General features: G+C 34.9%; 1 protein-coding gene across 3 annotated transcripts in view; it reads left to right on the forward strand.

Annotated features, from left to right (window-relative positions):
• Positions 1–17,356, forward strand: part of KCNT2 (potassium sodium-activated channel subfamily T member 2) — a 701,340-nt gene that overhangs the window by 639,258 nt on the left and 44,726 nt on the right. For all 3 annotated transcript variants that reach the window (XM_053693834.1, XM_053693835.1, XM_053693836.1), the window contains 3 exons: positions 6,217–6,328; positions 11,790–11,891; positions 15,204–15,287. In XM_053693834.1, the coding sequence (XP_053549809.1) occupies positions 6,217–6,328; positions 11,790–11,891; positions 15,204–15,287 (298 nt within the window). The remainder of the gene's footprint in view (positions 1–6,216; positions 6,329–11,789; positions 11,892–15,203; positions 15,288–17,356) is intronic.

Raw genomic sequence — 17,356 nt, forward strand, 5'->3', positions numbered from 1 at the left:
TTATTCTACATGGCAGCTGATTCCCTAAAACTCAAATATTTCTCCATTCTTTATTAAATCTACTACATTGAATAAAAGAAAAACCTGTGAAACTTAAGAAGCTGGTGAGACCGGTGAATCTGGAGAAGGTTCTTACCAGATTTTACCCATCCAGACAGCTGCATCATTGCCCATATGCTAATGCTGTGCCTCATGGATCTGATTGAGAAAACTGAGATAACAAGAATGATTCTCAATCTACAGCCCATACGTAGGTTTATAATGTAACATTATTGTAATTAAGGAAAGCTCCCAGCATACTGGGTTATTTTAAGGCTTGTCCAGCACACAAGACGCAGTGCCATATGGTGTCCTGGGTATAAAATGTTTCAAAGGTTATATGGGGTGAGTGTGGCACTATGTGGATAAAGTGGGGCCAAATAAACCGGTATTATAACTGGGTGCTACTCCTCTAAAAAGAGATACTGGGAGGGAAAATCGTCACTCCAACTGGAATGACATATAAGAGTTTACGAGTGCACCATCAGCTCCCTTGTAATATAAGGAATATTAAAACGTAATTTTTAATAAATCAATTTAAAATGGTGGATACCTCGGTTCTAAGAACCTACACATACATTAACATCAAATAAGACACAGTGAAAAGCTTGTGTAGGTAAGCTCCATAAAAAGAAGAAAGAGCTTACAGCATAACCCCCGGTATTCCTGGCCGATAACTGGTTACGTTGGCATCAGTTTGGGGCATGCAAACAGGTTACCCAAAGAAAAAAGAAAATAAACTGCTGTGCCTCATGGATCTGATTGAGAAAACTGAGATAACACAAATGATTCTCAATCTGCAGCCCATACGTAGGTTTATAATGTAACGTTATTGTAATTAAGGTAAACTCCCAGCATAATGGGTCATTGTAAAGCTTGTCCTGCACACAAGACGCAGTGCAACATGGTGTCCTGGGTATACAATGTTTCAGACAGTATTATCAGCTGTACTATATACAGTTTGATTGGAATACAATTAATCAGTGCTTGATTTTAAGAGAGAATCCTGACAAATCCTATTCTATTTCCTACCATAAACAGCTGATGTGGCTGCCCTTGTGCGTCTGTAGGATGTTCATACATCTCGGACAGCTAAAAGCAAACATATGTCCTCACTACAGTGCCGCTGTGCGCAGAGGTCATGTCATTTTTTTTAAACATCATAAACACTCGCTCTTCCCTCCACCTGACTGACAGAATGATTTTTGTCTCATGAGTGCCCAGTGTGGATTTCATTTCATACTTTATTATCTCACAGTCTGAAAATTTTCACTAGCAAAAAGCAATAAGCTGACGACTGTTAGAACTGAGAATTTGTTCTTACAACAGAAAGAACGAAATGCATCTTTGACCAGCAGTTAAAGTGACATTGTTTTTTGTTTATATGCATAGTATATATGTGCACTTACTAAATGTATTAAAAGCATTGTTTATATATATATATTTTTATTTTGCTTTGGCCAAATACAAACAGATACTGTATAATTGATCCCATAATTGAATAATTAGTATATATCATGTTTCAGGGTTAGTGCTCTAAATCCTCCAGTTTCAAGCAAAATGTTTTATTAAAGATAAATAAATAAATAAATGTAAATTACAGAATAAAGGGGCAAAATAAATAATGGAAGCATATTAAAAAAGTTTCACTATGTTAAACTAAATACTGTGGACTAGATTACAAGAGGAGCACAAAAATATTAACGCTATTGAATTCTAACACCGCACAAGTTAAATCAATAGAGCTCCTATTGTTTCTCTCGCATTACAAGTAAAAAGTAATGCATTATTCTGAGAGTGAAAACTTCAGGAGCGCTAACATCTGGCGGTCACGCTAAAGCCCTCTTTTTTGGGGGGGCACTATAAATATAAAAGTTTCATTAAAGGGACATGAAACCATTTTTTTCTGATTCAGGCACAGCATTCAATTTTAAACCACTTTTCATTATACTTATATTATCTAATTTGCTTCAGTTTCTATGTATCCTTTGTTGAAAAGCATACCTAGGTAGGCTCAAAGGCAGAAATGAATTACTGGGAGATAGCTGCTAATTGGGGGCTACACATATTTGCCTTTTGTCACCGGCTCAGCAGATGTGTTTAGCTAGCTCCCAGAAGTGCATTGCTGCTCCTTCAACAAAGGATTTAAAAAGATTGAAGCAAATTTGATAATAGAAGTAAATTGGAAAGTTGTTTATAATTGTATGCTCTATCTAAGCCATGAAAGAAAAATGTTGGGTTTCATGTCTCTTTTTAAATAACAAGAATTTAGATGCTGATCAGAAAGGGCCATTTCTCACAGAAATATTAATAAAAAGGGCTGTTGATAAACAATAAAAAATGGCTGATTGTGAAATAAACAACTCATCGGCAGCTGATAGCATTTCAGTAATAACCAAACGATTATGATTAACTCCTCTATTTTATAAATACCGTCGTCAACAGGAGCAATAAAAGTACTTTTTTTTTTCTTTTAAATATTAATCCACAACAGAGAATTAAAATGAATTTTGCCAAAATGTTCTTCACGTGAAACTTATTCTGATATTGACAGTGCTAAAGAGATAATTTAATAGCAAGTCAAAGCCTTCGTGATTTGAGCCCCTGTAACAATTTCCTTTTGCTAAAAACCTGTTTCTCTCAAACACTAAATGCATTTCTAGATTATAAATGGTGAAATCCCAGAGAGTCAAAAAAGATGAATATTTTTTATGACTGAAAAAAAAAAGTTACTATCAACAAAAAGGCTTTTATAAAGGGCACAACAATACAATCAGGATGAAATCTTTGTATATTATATATGATTATTATATACTTGTTTAATTGACATCATTATTTTGACCTGCTCATCTTTTATTATATATATACGACTGGCTTTACATGCCCAGTACACATCTAAAGATCATTATCCCTTAGGTTAAAAAAAAGGATTAGCTTAGTATGACTTCTAGTCAACAACAGGTACAGTTCTGTAATGTATAATACAACATGCGCATAGCTTTTTGTTTTGTGAAGCACATAGGTTGTACGAAAATAAATATAAAGTATATTTTTGCTCACAAGATTGTCATAAGGACTGACCCAATGGTATTTTCTGTTCCAGTTTCCTCCAGGAAATCCAAACTTAGGGCCTGATTATCTAATTCTGGGCTGGTGAGAATCTATAAGAGTACTCACCAATACTTTATTTCCCTGGTGGAATTATATAAAGCCACGTCGCTAAGGGGGCGTATACTGTATTTTCATATGGGAAGGAGACACATACATTGCAAAGTGCACAATTTAATTTGTAATTTAAAAATCATACAACATGAATAATTGAACAGTTCACACAAAAATACACAGGAAAAAATTGTACTTTCATTTTTTTAATGTACATTGAAAAATGTACTTAATTTAAGTATTCTGGATGTGCAAAAAACACTTAAAAAATTGTACTTATAAATGCAAAATAGAAAGCGTATGGGCGTTCCATGGGCGTGTATGAAATTTTCACTCAGATCCCAGCGTAATAATCTACACATTTCCATCCTAGAGCTCTCACTGTTTTTCTCTCAAATGAATAGGTGGCAAAGTTAGACTAAAGTCAGAATCCACTCTCGTGTAATCTGCTGTGAGATCCAATCTCTCCAACATGCGTGCCCCCAGATATTTGCCCCAATCTTAATATCAGTGGAAAATATGTAGCAGGAGTTGCTTGTGCACCAGAGCTACGCATCAGTTTATATCAAAAAGTGACTCAAGTAGGTAAATGTGCTTGAATATAAAGACACAAGTTCCAGGGTCCTTAAAGGGACAGTACACTGTAAAATTGTTTTTCCATTAATGTATTTTAAATGACTTGTTATACCAACTGCAGAGTATAAAATATTTGAGAAATTGCATTTTCATGCTTATTTGTGTATACGAAGTAGCTGATTTTGTGCTTTGAAACCACAGTCTATTACAATGGGTTGAATTTAAAGGTGATATCAGATCTCATTATGTTCTAAGTTTGTGTGCACAGAATAGCTTCCTTATATTTTATTTGGCTGGAACACCAAAGCTCAATACATAGAGAGAACAATGGAAAATTATAATTTTATTACTTAACTATCCTGCATCCCACTGAGAGTGTAATCTCTTCTGCTGGCTGTGTATACTTAGGCTATTCAATAGCCTATACTCCAGTATTAATTTGTTCAGTGTAGGTGGCGATACCACAGGCTAAATCAGCTATTTCAAATGCTGAAATAGGAGTAAAGGGGCTACTTGTAACCAATTAAATACACTCTCGCAGGTTAAAAGGATCATTAAGAATAATTTAAAGGGGAGAATTTTTTTTGGGTGAACTGTCCCTTTAATTAATAGGAGTAAATTAGTTTATACATAAGTCTGTAGGTTTGGATGAAAAATTATATTCTTAAAAATATTGTAAACGATAAATCATTTGATTTATTGAACAAATGTCTTACTTAGAACACTGGGAAGCCAAGGAGTTTGTGCAGCAGAACATTACAAACTACATCAGAACCAGACAGTGAACAGAACAAATAGAAAACAGTGAGACTCCTCCCCTCCAAACGTATGTCAAATCATGTTTAAAACTTGTGCAAAACGTTTAAATAGCAAGACATTGTGTAAGTTGCTGCAGAAAGCAGTTTGACTGAAAAATAGACAGAATATGTAGGACAATATATAACAATATTAGGTGAATAACAATTCATTCGAAAAACACAACAATATCACAAATCAAAGCAAGCTCACAAAAATACAAAAATAATAAAACAACAAATGTGAATGTGCTTAACACTGTGCTCAATCCTATGAAAATTAATTTATAGGTCATTAAAGGATATAGTCCCAATGTGAGGAGAGATTTAATCTCAAAGGAAAGAAAAGTCAATAGTGACGTTTCATTAGCACAGATATGAAGGGACTTTTACTCTGTTCTTAAACTGAACTCTCAGGTGTGACAGCAATCAGAGGATTTCCCCATCTGCAGGCAAAACTCAGGTCATCAGCCCAAAAGTAAGTATAACATTTATTATAAAACAATGATACAAGACATACATAAGAAAAAAGACTGCACCAGACAAATCTAATGGTACAACGACTCTGCACCAGACAAATCTAATGGGACAACGACTCTATGGCAAGACAGTACCAACTGACACTTAGCATTCTCTGTCGATTGGGGAATCAATATGAGTCAGAACACCCACAAGCCACATGTCCTCTGTGTTGTAATATCCTTCTTTGTATCAGAATTCTTCCAACGTACGTTTCTCCAATCAACTTCAGCTTTTTCAAGGAGTCTCGACTACTGTAATGGCAGTGATTTATAAATATCTTGATTCACATGACAGTATTGTGGGAAATGTATTTACAAACTGGCTTCTTCAGCAATGGACACTAAGGAGCTGATTTATCAAGTTCCGTATGGAGCTTAATGCCCCTGTTTCCGCACGAGCCTTCATGCTCGCCAGAAACAGCAGTTATGAAGCAGCGGTCTAAAGACCGCTGCTCCATAACTTGCCCGCCTGCTCTGAGGCCATGGACAGAAATTAACCTGATCTATTACGATCTGTTTGATTGACACCCCCTGCTAGCGGCTGATTGGCCTCGAATCTGCAGGGGCCGCATTGCACCAGCAGTTCACAAGAACTGCTGGTGCAATGATAAATACTAACAGCGTATACTGTCAGCATTTATCAATGTGCAGCGGATATGATCCGCAATATCGTATCATGTCCGCTCGCACTGTGATAAATCTACCCCTAACAGTTTACACTTTTGGCACCAGTGGTAAACATATGGCACAACATTTAGGGGAAAGGTCCGTAATTGCTAATTTCTATTTGTTCTGTTCACTGTCTTTTCACTGTCTTGTTCTGATGAAGAGGACGGTTTCCCTAAAATGTTAGCACAATAAATTAAAATTACTATATATATTCTGATATATATCATTTACGCATTTTGTTTGAATATACGTTGAGTTGTTATATGTTACAATGTGTTTCTCTGATAAAAAATGCTTGAAACCATTTAAAAAGTCTGCACTGGTTTCTGGCAGCAAAAATTAATAAATATAATATGCAAACAATAGCCATACTGTTTATAACTATTTATATAGGCCTTGTAGAAAGGGCAATGTTTGTCAGCGTTTGGCATAAATCCCTTATTCTATTTCTACAGGTTGTTCTCAAGTCTTAGCATAATTACGGAGCTCACCCATCCAGCTAATATGAGGTTTATGCAATTCAGAGCCAAGGACTGTTACTCGTTAGCGCTTTCTAAACTTGAAAAGGTAACTGGCTTCTCATTTCTTTTTGTTTCTCTGTGATTTGTTGTATTTATTTTGTATATTCACAAATCACCTGCATGGGGTATTTTGTAGATACCTAAAACTATAAATGAAACAGGTAGCCAGTAATCTCACATTCTAACTTCATTAGACACCTTCTATAAATTCACTTGAACTAAAAATAGAATTATGCTAAAAAACAATGATTTCTCTATTTCTTTCTTGCAAAATGATTCCATATTTATGTAGATACAATGCATTTTTTAATTAATTCCCTTATTTAATTTTACTAATTTGATCTTTTTAAATTCAAATGAAAATTTAATAAAATAGTTTTTTTAATTAACAATAATTTTAGTATTAAGGTTCTACAGCTGTAATAATCAGTTTCATCCAATTTAGGACTAGATTATGAGTGGAGCGCAAATTAACGCTCCCACTTGAGTGTTAATCTTTGTGTTAATCTTCGTTGGACCTATAGTGCTTAACCGGATGGTAGTTATGAATATTTTACATTTTAATGTTCTTCACATAGAAGAAAATTTTCTTTATATATATATATATGTATGTATATAAGGACAGAGGAGATAGACACAGCACTCACCAGATTTTAGTAGAATAAAACTTCACTTTTAATGACTCAAGTTAAAATCCACATGAAGAAGGGGATAGTTACCTCCCAGCTCACATCAGTCATCAGGAACAATGCCTTGGACAGCATGAAGCAAGCACAGGTACAAGCCATGAGGGAAAAATTATTGACAAGGGGTTATCACCACAGATTGGTTAATGCCAGTATAGAGCAATTGAGCACTGTCGATCAGGAGCAACTGCTTGACAAACAGAGCAAGGAAGGAAGCACCAATGAGGTTATTCATTTTGTAACCACTTACACTCCTCTCCACAAGACTTTGGAGAAATCGATCAATAAGAATTGAGATATCATCAAGAGTGATAAGTCTCTTCTCTTCAGGAATATGGACATTCCATGGCTGGTGTACCGCAGAGCGCCAAACCTGAGGGACATGCTGGTACAGAATTATCACAGGTTGTGATATCAATACAAGACATGGCTACAAGACAGGAAGAAATTATGCTGCTTCAGATGTGGCAATTGCACTATCTGTAACAGCATGATCTCCGGACCTAAATTCCATCACCGACAAAGTGGGAGGAGCTACAAGATCAAACACCGTCTAACCTGCACAAGTGAATTTGTAATTTACACACTACATTGTCCCTGTTCACTGGTTTATGTCGGTAAAATGACTACCAACTTCCGTGAAAGAATGGCTAACTACCGCTGTACCATTAGGGAGGCCATCGACAAAGGGACCTCGGATCAACCTGTGGCTCGCCATTTTGCACAGACAGGTCACACTGTGGCCAGCATGAGGACTATGCTTATTATTCATGTGCCTCCTATAACCAGAGGGGGTGATAGACACAAAAAGTTACTCTATCATCTAGATACTGTTACTCCTAAATGAATACATGTGATTTTTGATTACAGTGTTTTCTTATGAACCCAGAGTCATATCTCTCTTCTATCAACATATGGATACAGATAGACCAATCTATTTGGAACCCCAATAGGATTGTCTCCCTCCCGCCTTTTTTTGTAAATCATTGGCTTAGACTTGATTTATATCCTGGTTGCTGTCCTAAAATAACATACAAGTTAACACTCCAGAAGACATATCATATTGTCTCTTTAGAAATCTCTATCAGCATAACGTATAAATGTTTTTTTTTAAATTGTTCTCAATTTTTTTTGTATAGATGTGCTAAATGTTTTGCATATAATGCAGTATTTCGGCACAGTTCAATCTGTGTTTTGTGGAGAGCGTAATCACGAGATGCTACAGCCCCTTTGCACATCTGTTTTAGTGCATAACAGAGAGCTCTGCCCTCGGTGACGTAGATTGGAGGTTTGGCTATGCAAATTAGCCATGTGGTTCTGTGATCCAATGTTAAGAGGCTGACGCAAGACATCTTGGACTGCGGCATTGCGGTATCACGTGATCCACTGCTTGGATATAAATAGCCATCAGGTGTTTTATAATCTACACCGCTGCTTTTGTTCTACCCTCCACATCCATTGATAAAAGTGTCAGTATGACACTGAAATGTCTGGTATTATGTGGATTTTAACTTAAGTCATTAAAAGGGAAGTTTTATTCTACTAAAATTTGGTGAGTGCTGTGTCTATCTCCTCTGGTCTTATCTGCTGCCTTTTTGCACATATTTTGCACCCCGGTTGTTGTGAGCTTTATATAGATAGATAGATAGATAGATAGATAGATAGATAGATAGATAGATAGATATACAGTATGTATATACAGTATATATATATATATATATATATATATATATATATATATATATATATATATATATAAAACTACACAGAGAAAAATACAGCGCTATTGAAAAAAAGGAATTCCAATGTAGTAATCACCAGTATAGATTCTTTAATTACAGTCTTCCTTTTTCTTTTAATCACAATCAGTTCTTGATATGGAGGCAAAAATGTTCCCAGTATACTCACAGCCTAATCCCAGAGGAGGGGGTCACCAAAGAAGGAAATCCTGTGTGGAATGGAATCTAGAGTAACAGAATAGGGAAGGGTGCACAGATGACAGGGACCTAGCTGGTGTAGTATGTTAGGTGTCAAATGCAGCTATGCAAACAACAAGCCAAATGAACACTCACTCGTAGTAACCTCAACATAAATGAGGTATGCAGTGGTCTCTTTCCCAGCTACAACCATTCACAGGACTGGGGATTCCACTTTTTCAAAGGTTCATCTTCAGTTGATTTGGCTTGGATTTCAATACAGAGAGGAACCTGGGACTTCAATACCCTCCTTGCCATTTCCATACTTCATTTGTGTTGAGGTTACTACATGTGAGTGTTCATTTGGCTTGTTGTTTGCATAGCTGCATTTGACACCTAACATACATCATTTTTTTATTAAATATATATCTATACCTATATGTCTATATCAAAATATACCTGTATAGAAATATATATTTTAAAATACAAAGCACATTTTTTTTAAAGTGAAGATCATTGGGATGTAAAATATATAACACATTATATATTAAAATTGATTAAAAATTATTTTTCAACTTTTAAGGTATTTAAGAGGAAGGGGCTCCAAATATAGTATATATGTGTATATATGTAAACACATGTATATATTTGTGTATATATTTAAATGTACTTATGTAGTGTTTGGTGCATATATATATATATATATATATATATATATATATATATTTAACCCTTACACTTTACGCTAGGACATTCATTTTGTTATGCGCGCACAAGTTAGTGTGGATGAAATATTTCTTTTAGCGATCTGCCCTAACTTTTGCGTACCACTTGTAATATAGCCCTATGTGTGGCATATAAAAAGATATTAGAAAAGTATGATACAAAAAATATTCTTTTATATATAAAAAATATAATTTTGCTTTAACATAGTACCTTCAGAAGGTCACTACTTTTGGTCCCAGAAGGAGCTGCATAAAACGGTGTTGATAAGTATTCAACTGGAAAACAAGACATTTTCAAAGTGTTTTTTGTGTAGACGGATCTATTATATATTAAAGAAGGCTGACATACTCTGTTATTTTATTTTATTGATGTTTACGCTTGATTTACAAGCAAATAAACAAGTTTGAAGGCATTTTAAATTTATTCCATTAATTATTTAGCCAGACCTGCAATGAAAGAGCTGTGCCGCTAATGGTCTGCTGCGTATGGCATTAATTTTCCTATCTGTTTGGTGTGAAAGACCCTTTACAAAGGCAGGCAATGTGCAAAACTCTTAGAAACTCTACTTATTTTCAGACTTGAAATACAGCAACAAATTACATCTCCTGCTTCATGCAGCGACCTTGATTCCCTCTGGTAATATTTATTATGGAAGTAAGAACAGCTCACGCATTTCACCCACTCATTACCTTGTGTTTTTAAGACTGTCTATGGGATATTTTGTATAGGAATCATTTGAATTAGGTGCCACCTATACTGAAAATTTCAAAACTGAAATATGTTCTATAGAAAAGCTATGTAAACAAGATTGAGAATGTGAGGAGGTAACAAGGCCACATCCACAGTACTCACACAGTATGAACACCAGAGAGCCAGCCCATGAGAATCCCTTCTTGTTATAGACTTACAAGTCCTGTAAGAATTCATACAAATATTGTGAGGTGACCAGCGTCTAGGCCCAGCAGTGGAACAGTTAATTAGAGCAATTAGCAAACACTACACAATTCAAACTGCAAGGTGTGGTTCCCTTATTAACTGTTTTACTGCTGGGCCACTCACAAAACTGGCCTTAGAGGGAACCCTGGAGGTGACTGTCTGATATGTTTACATTCAGGTTTATCCACTTCGCCTATTATAAGGCCGATCACAATCCCTCTGAAACTGATCTAATGATTATCAGAAAAACATCATTAAAGTCTAAGAGGATTTTTGTAGATAAATCATTTAATGTTTTTTTTGTTGTTGAAGGATTATGATCGTCCCCAATATTACTTAAAGATGTGTCTACAATTTTATTTAATTTAGAGTCATTTCAAAATTAACTCATTTAAACCTTTAAATACTTAGGGGTCGATAACAATTGTTTAGAAAAACATATCTAATGATTATAAACAGAAAACCACATTAAAAGCCTACATGGATTTTGTAGCTAAATCATTTAATATGTTGTTCTGAAGGAATGTGATTATCGCTGACGCTTAGCTGTAAATATAAATAAGCTTTGAGATGATTGTATTTACATTTTGTACAAACTTTATAGTTTAAAAGTGGTATTTGTGGGGGATTTTAAAAAACATTTCCTTATAGAATATAAAATAAAAAAATACGTAAATCTGGTTTATTAATATGTAAACTGAGCAAAAAAATAAAAAATGAAGACTGGTGCACGAGTATACTGTGCGTATGCTGCAGATAATAAACAGTAACAACTTTTCAGTTTTGACCTTTCTATTCCTTTCAATGTTCATATATAAAATATATCCTGAGATTTACAGCAGTGCTTATTACACAAACAAATGAGCAACAAGAATTTACTCCAAATTAGCTTCATCATCTTGGCATCCTCTTCTATAGAATAAAATAGGGTTGAGAGTGCATGTGTCTTTATTATATATTGTTGCAAACACTGTTGCATAACAGTGCTTAATCCAAGCTCGTGAGTCTACAAGATTTACTCTTCAACAAAGGATACCAAGAGAACAACATATAATAGAAATTAATTGGAAAGATTTTTGTTTTATTTTGAATTTCCTTCCTCCTAAAGGGGAACATGAGGAGTCTGTTATCTGTATATTTCATTCAAATGTTTTGTTGCTCAAAATGATGACTTTTCCCAGATTTTTTTTTTTCTTTTTAAAAATGGAAATGAATGAGGACAAATGAATTCTTTTTGTTTCAGAAAGAACGCGAGCGGGGCTCTAATTTGGCATTCATGTTTCGCCTTCCTTTTGCCGCTGGAAGAGTATTTAGCATCAGTATGTTGGATACATTGTTATATCAGGTAAAGTCAACATAACATTATTAGTATCTAAAGTGTGATTTAAAATGATGGTCAACTTAGTCTAATTACTAAATCTTAACATAATCTTTGTGACCCAATAATACTAACTACTAGGGGTCTATTTATCAAAGCGTCAACTGAAAATACGCTTGAATTCTTCGTCATATTTGTCGCAAGATTGATCCGCCATAGTTATCAAAGCGCCAAGATCGCAAATGTTGAAATTTGGGACGTAAAATACGATCCCACAATCTCAATCCGACTCAGATCGATGTTTGCGTCATTACAGATGTTTCAAATTCAGATTCGACTCTATTTGAACCTTTTCCAAATTTATCAAACATTTAACAGGTACGTTCGTGTCTATTCCTATGCAGCGTACCTAGTTTTCAATCCGCCACCCTTCAGGTGGCGGATGCCATAGAACTCAATGGGAGTCAGAAAACACAGAAAGCTTATGTTCGATGCTGCAAGAGAATGAAGTTTATTACATAATAAAAGTAAATTAGAAACTCTATTAAAATTGTATACCCTTTCTAACTCAAACAATATTATTGCTACACATTTGGTGCACTAGTAGATATAGGGATACAAATGAAAAATATATTACTACTTATGGATTATGCTACAAATTTGTCTCTCATTACAAAGCAAGGGAACAATATTATTTCTACAAATTTGGTGCAAAGTTTTGCCCCAAACTTGTCGCACTAAGAGATATAGAGATAAAAATGAAATAAATACACAACATAATATAGCTAACTTCCTTTTTATTTTTTGTGAAAAATCTATGTGCACCATGTTTAAGCCACATAATACAAATCACACTCTCCACTTTGCACCAATTTTGACGCAACACTTTTCGCACCAATTATGACGCAACCACTTTTGATTGGAATATGCATAATCACATGATTTAGGATATCAGCCAATCTGATTCAAATATACATTTTAAACTATCACTAACGAATCAAATTGCAAGTATGTATATGTGAATTTAGAATTAAAGATAAACATTGAAGCTGACATTAGGCCACACAGTGTAATATTTGAAACAATGATTTTAAAATTCAAATTGATATTTGATTCAATATAATCTTAAACTGATAGCTCAAAGGGATAGCCCACCTAACATTAAACTGTCATGATTCATATATATATATATATTTATATATTTGTATAACAAATAAATATGAAAATAACTTTCTATGAGATATTGTTTGTTGAGGTATAAATGTAGCTATTTCTTGGACATTAACAGTTGAAAAATAAAAGATTAGCTTTAGAGAAATTTACTTGTTCATGGACAGCGTATTGACGACGGCGAATGCACTGAGATTGACGCTTTGATAAATAGACCCCCTAGTGTGAATGTAAAATGTTTTACCTTTTATGCCACCATGTCTTGCAATCTTATGCTTGCCCCTCCTTCCTTCCTTTTTTTTTTGGACTGTGACACTATCCACTGATTTCAGTGAGAGGCGTTTTTAACAATGTTGCAGGCATGCGCTATTTGGCCTCAGGTTCTAGAGTGCACATCGAGTCTGACGTCTACAGTGGATGGGACCGCTCTACACATCACTGCAGTGGAGATTAACTATTTATGGGGCGGAGTGAAGGAGCCCAACAGGCTACAAAATAAATCTAATTTTTAAATAAAGTATTCTTTTTTTATTTTTTATAGAGTTATAGCTTGCAATAGTATGTACAATTCCTTTTTAAGATTCAATCTAGCGGGGGTTTACCATTACTTTCAAATGGAACATGAACTTTAAATTTTCCTCTCTCACTCACTGACTGTCCCCTCTCTTTGCCATATAAATCCCCCCCTCTTTTATTATATCCTTTCATACACTCTCTGCCTCCCTCTCCCGCTTCCTTTATCACACTGGGCCTTTATCTAACAGTCAAATTATTACATTGTAAACAGGATAATCTCTTCTTGCATTTAGCAAGTACAGTAACCAATGTTTGAACTGAAACCTACACATTGTACAATGCTTCAAACAGTGTGCCTCATAAAAACACATATGTAGTGAATTGGAAGGTTATGTTGCACGTAGTGGGTGCCGCTCTGAGTGCCCATATGTAGGTGCCAGTGACACACCAGACACTGCTGTGGTTTTGAAACAACTATATTATGAGTATAGGGAACAGTTTTGGTCAACATTATAATCACTGAATATATCTGACAGCTAATCATCTTATTTTGCACTGTACCTTATGAAAATAATAAACATTTTACATTTTTATTAAGGAGACATGAATATGAACAGTGTAAGGGGGGGGGGGAGGTTACAGTCACATTATATTATCAACAGAAAAACACCATGATAGTCTATGGGAACTTTTGTAGATAAATCATATTATAATTTTTCTAAATGATTGTGACCCTTTGTGCTAAAAAGGGCCTTTTTATTTTATTCCATTTTGGGCTAGATTACAAGTGGAGCACTAACAGTTACACACGCATGTCAGGTTTTTCTCTCTTATTACAAGTTGAAAGTAAATGCGATCATTTGAGCGCAATTGGAATTAACGCATGTTGGGTTTGCTCTTCCTCAGAGCTAAAGTTAACTGTTTCGCAAAACAAAAAAGTGTCACAAAACACATAAAAAATATATTACAAAGTACGGTTACCCTTATAATAACACTATCTAATAAAATTTATTTTAAAATAAATGCATAAAAAAGTTATAAGGGCTCAAAGATATGAGGTCTCAGGTGTTAGAAACAAAAAAGACTGCAAAAGGCTTTAACATAGAAATAGATATATACACATGTCTAAACTAATAATCCACTCGTAATTTTAGCCCAAATTCAGTCATTTCAAATGCCGATATAAAGGCAAAGGAGCTATTAGTAAACAATTTAATACAATCCAGTAGGTAAAATACATCACTGGGAACAAATTAAAGGGGAGAAAATGTTTGGGTAAACTGTTGCTTTTGCTTGAGAATCTGCAATGTGCACTTCCTGTTCTCAGAATTGGAAAACGCAACATTTTCAGAGCAAAATTAAAATATGTTGCTTTACTATAAATAATTAAATGTTTTCTATTACAATGTCAAGTTGCTTTGTGTTTAAATAATTTGTAGAGGAATAAAGGTTGTCAGAAACCATTTGGAACTGGTTACCTAAAGAAGCATATTAAATAGTTATACAGCTGTAAGTCCTATAAACTTTTTTTTTTATTGTAGGAATCTTGTAACATGTATTTTAGGTACCCGGTAGCCTATTGTGAAGGGAAAGCTACAAATCTTGTCCTGTTTCTAAATCACATATTCATTATAAGGGCTTTTTGTCTTGCAGTCGTTTGTGAAAGATTACATGATCTCCATAACACGCCTTTTGCTGGGTCTGGACACCACTCCAGGATCTGGGTTCCTTTGTTCTGTAAGTAAAAAAAAAATGTAAGCAACTTAAAAGCCTATTACAGGATTATCTTCTGCACCTTGCAAATAAACACCCAGCAGGTCTGTTTTGTTACAGCCAAATCCTTTCACATAGTTTTTTATTTTTATGCAGAAGCAAATGAAGCGAAAAACATTATAGGTTGTAAGTCATATTAAGGATTACATTACTGGTGAATCCTGCCAACTTCATACTATACAGATCACATAAAAGAAATAAGCACAAAAGGCAGAAAAAACATCAGCAACCCTTGGTTTTCCTATGATTTATATAATAGATGTAGCATTTTTATCTTTTGTGTTTACTGTCACCAAATTCACTAGCCACAGTTCACTCTTTTTTTAAAGATTTTCAGCTAGATTACGAGTTTTGCGTTATGAGTGAAAAAGCCTTTTAACGCTGGTATTACGAGCCTTGTAGGTATAGCTGTACCGCACACCTTTTTGGCCGTCAAGCAACGTAACTACCACACTTTTTAAAAAGTCCTTTTTCAATGGGACTTCCATAGCGCCGGTATTACGAGTTTGCCTGTGAGACCAAAAAGTGAGCTGTACAGCCTATAACTACAAGATCCGTACCGTAAACTGAAAGTCAGTAGTTATGGGTTTTACGCTACAAAGCTGTACCATAAAACTCATAACTAAAGTGTTACAAAGTACACTAACACCCATAAACTATCTATTAACCCCTAAACCGAGGTCCTCCCGCATTGCAAACACTAAAATAAATGTATTAACCAATAATCTGCCGCTCCGGACATCGCCGCCACTATAATAAACATATTAACCCTAAACCGCTGCAATCCTGCATCGCAAACACTAGTTAAATATTATTAACCCCTAATCTGTTGCCCCCATGTCGTTGCCATCTAACTACACTTATTAGCCCCTAATCTACTGCCCCCAATGTCGCCGCCACTATACTAAAGTTATTAACCCCTAAACCTCTGGCCTCCCACATCACTAACACTAAATAAATATATTAACCCCTAAACCTGAGTCTAACCCTAACACCCCTACCTTTAATATAATTAAAATAAATCTAAATAAAACCTACTATTAATAACTAAATAATTCCTATTTAAGACTAAATACTTACCTATAAAATAAACCCTAAGCTAGCTACAATATAACTAATAGTTACATTGTAGCTATCTTAGGTTTTATTTTTATTTTACAGGTAAATTTGTATTTATTTTAACTAGGTAGACTAGTTAGTAAATAGTTATTAACTATTTACTAGCTACCTAGTTAAAATAAATACAAACTTACCTGTGAAATAAAACCTAACCTGCCTTAGAGTAAAACCTAACATCACACTAAAAATAAATAAATTAAATTAACAAAATACATTTATCTAAATTACAGAAAATACTAAATTGCACAAAATAAAAAAGAAATTATCAAATATTTAAACTAATTACACCTAATCTAATAGCCCTATCAAAATAAAAAAGCCCCCCAAAATAAAAAATAACCCTAGCCTACAATAAACTACCAATGGCCCTTAAAAGGGCCTTTTGTGGGGCTCTTTTACCTGTAATAAAAAAATACAAACAACTCCCCAACAGTAAAACCCACCACCCACACAACCAACCCCCCCAAAAAAAACCTATCTAAAAAAAACCTAAGCTCCCCATTGCCCTGAAAAGAGCATTTGGATGGGCATTGTCCTTAAAAGGGCATTTAGCTCTTTTACGTTGCCCAAAGTCCCTAATCTAAAAATAAAACCCACCCAATAAACCCTTTAAAAAAACTAACACTAACCCCCAAAGATCCACTTACAGTTTTTGAAGACCGGACATTCATCCTCAACGAAGCCGGGAGAAGTCTTCATCCAAGCGGCAAGAAGTCCTCAACGAAGCTGGGAGAAGTCTTCATCCAAGCGGCAAGAAGTTGTCCTCCAGGCGGGCAGAAGTCCTCATCCAGACGGCATCTTCTATCTTCATCCTTCCGACGCGAAGCGGCTCCATCTTCAAGACATCTGGCGCAGAGGATCCTCTTCTTTCAATGGTTCTTGAACAATGAAGGTTCCTTTAAATGATGTCATCC

The sequence above is a fragment of the Bombina bombina genome, chromosome 10, assembly GCF_027579735.1.
Source record: "Bombina bombina isolate aBomBom1 chromosome 10, aBomBom1.pri, whole genome shotgun sequence".
Lineage (NCBI taxonomy): Eukaryota > Metazoa > Chordata > Amphibia > Anura > Bombinatoridae > Bombina > Bombina bombina.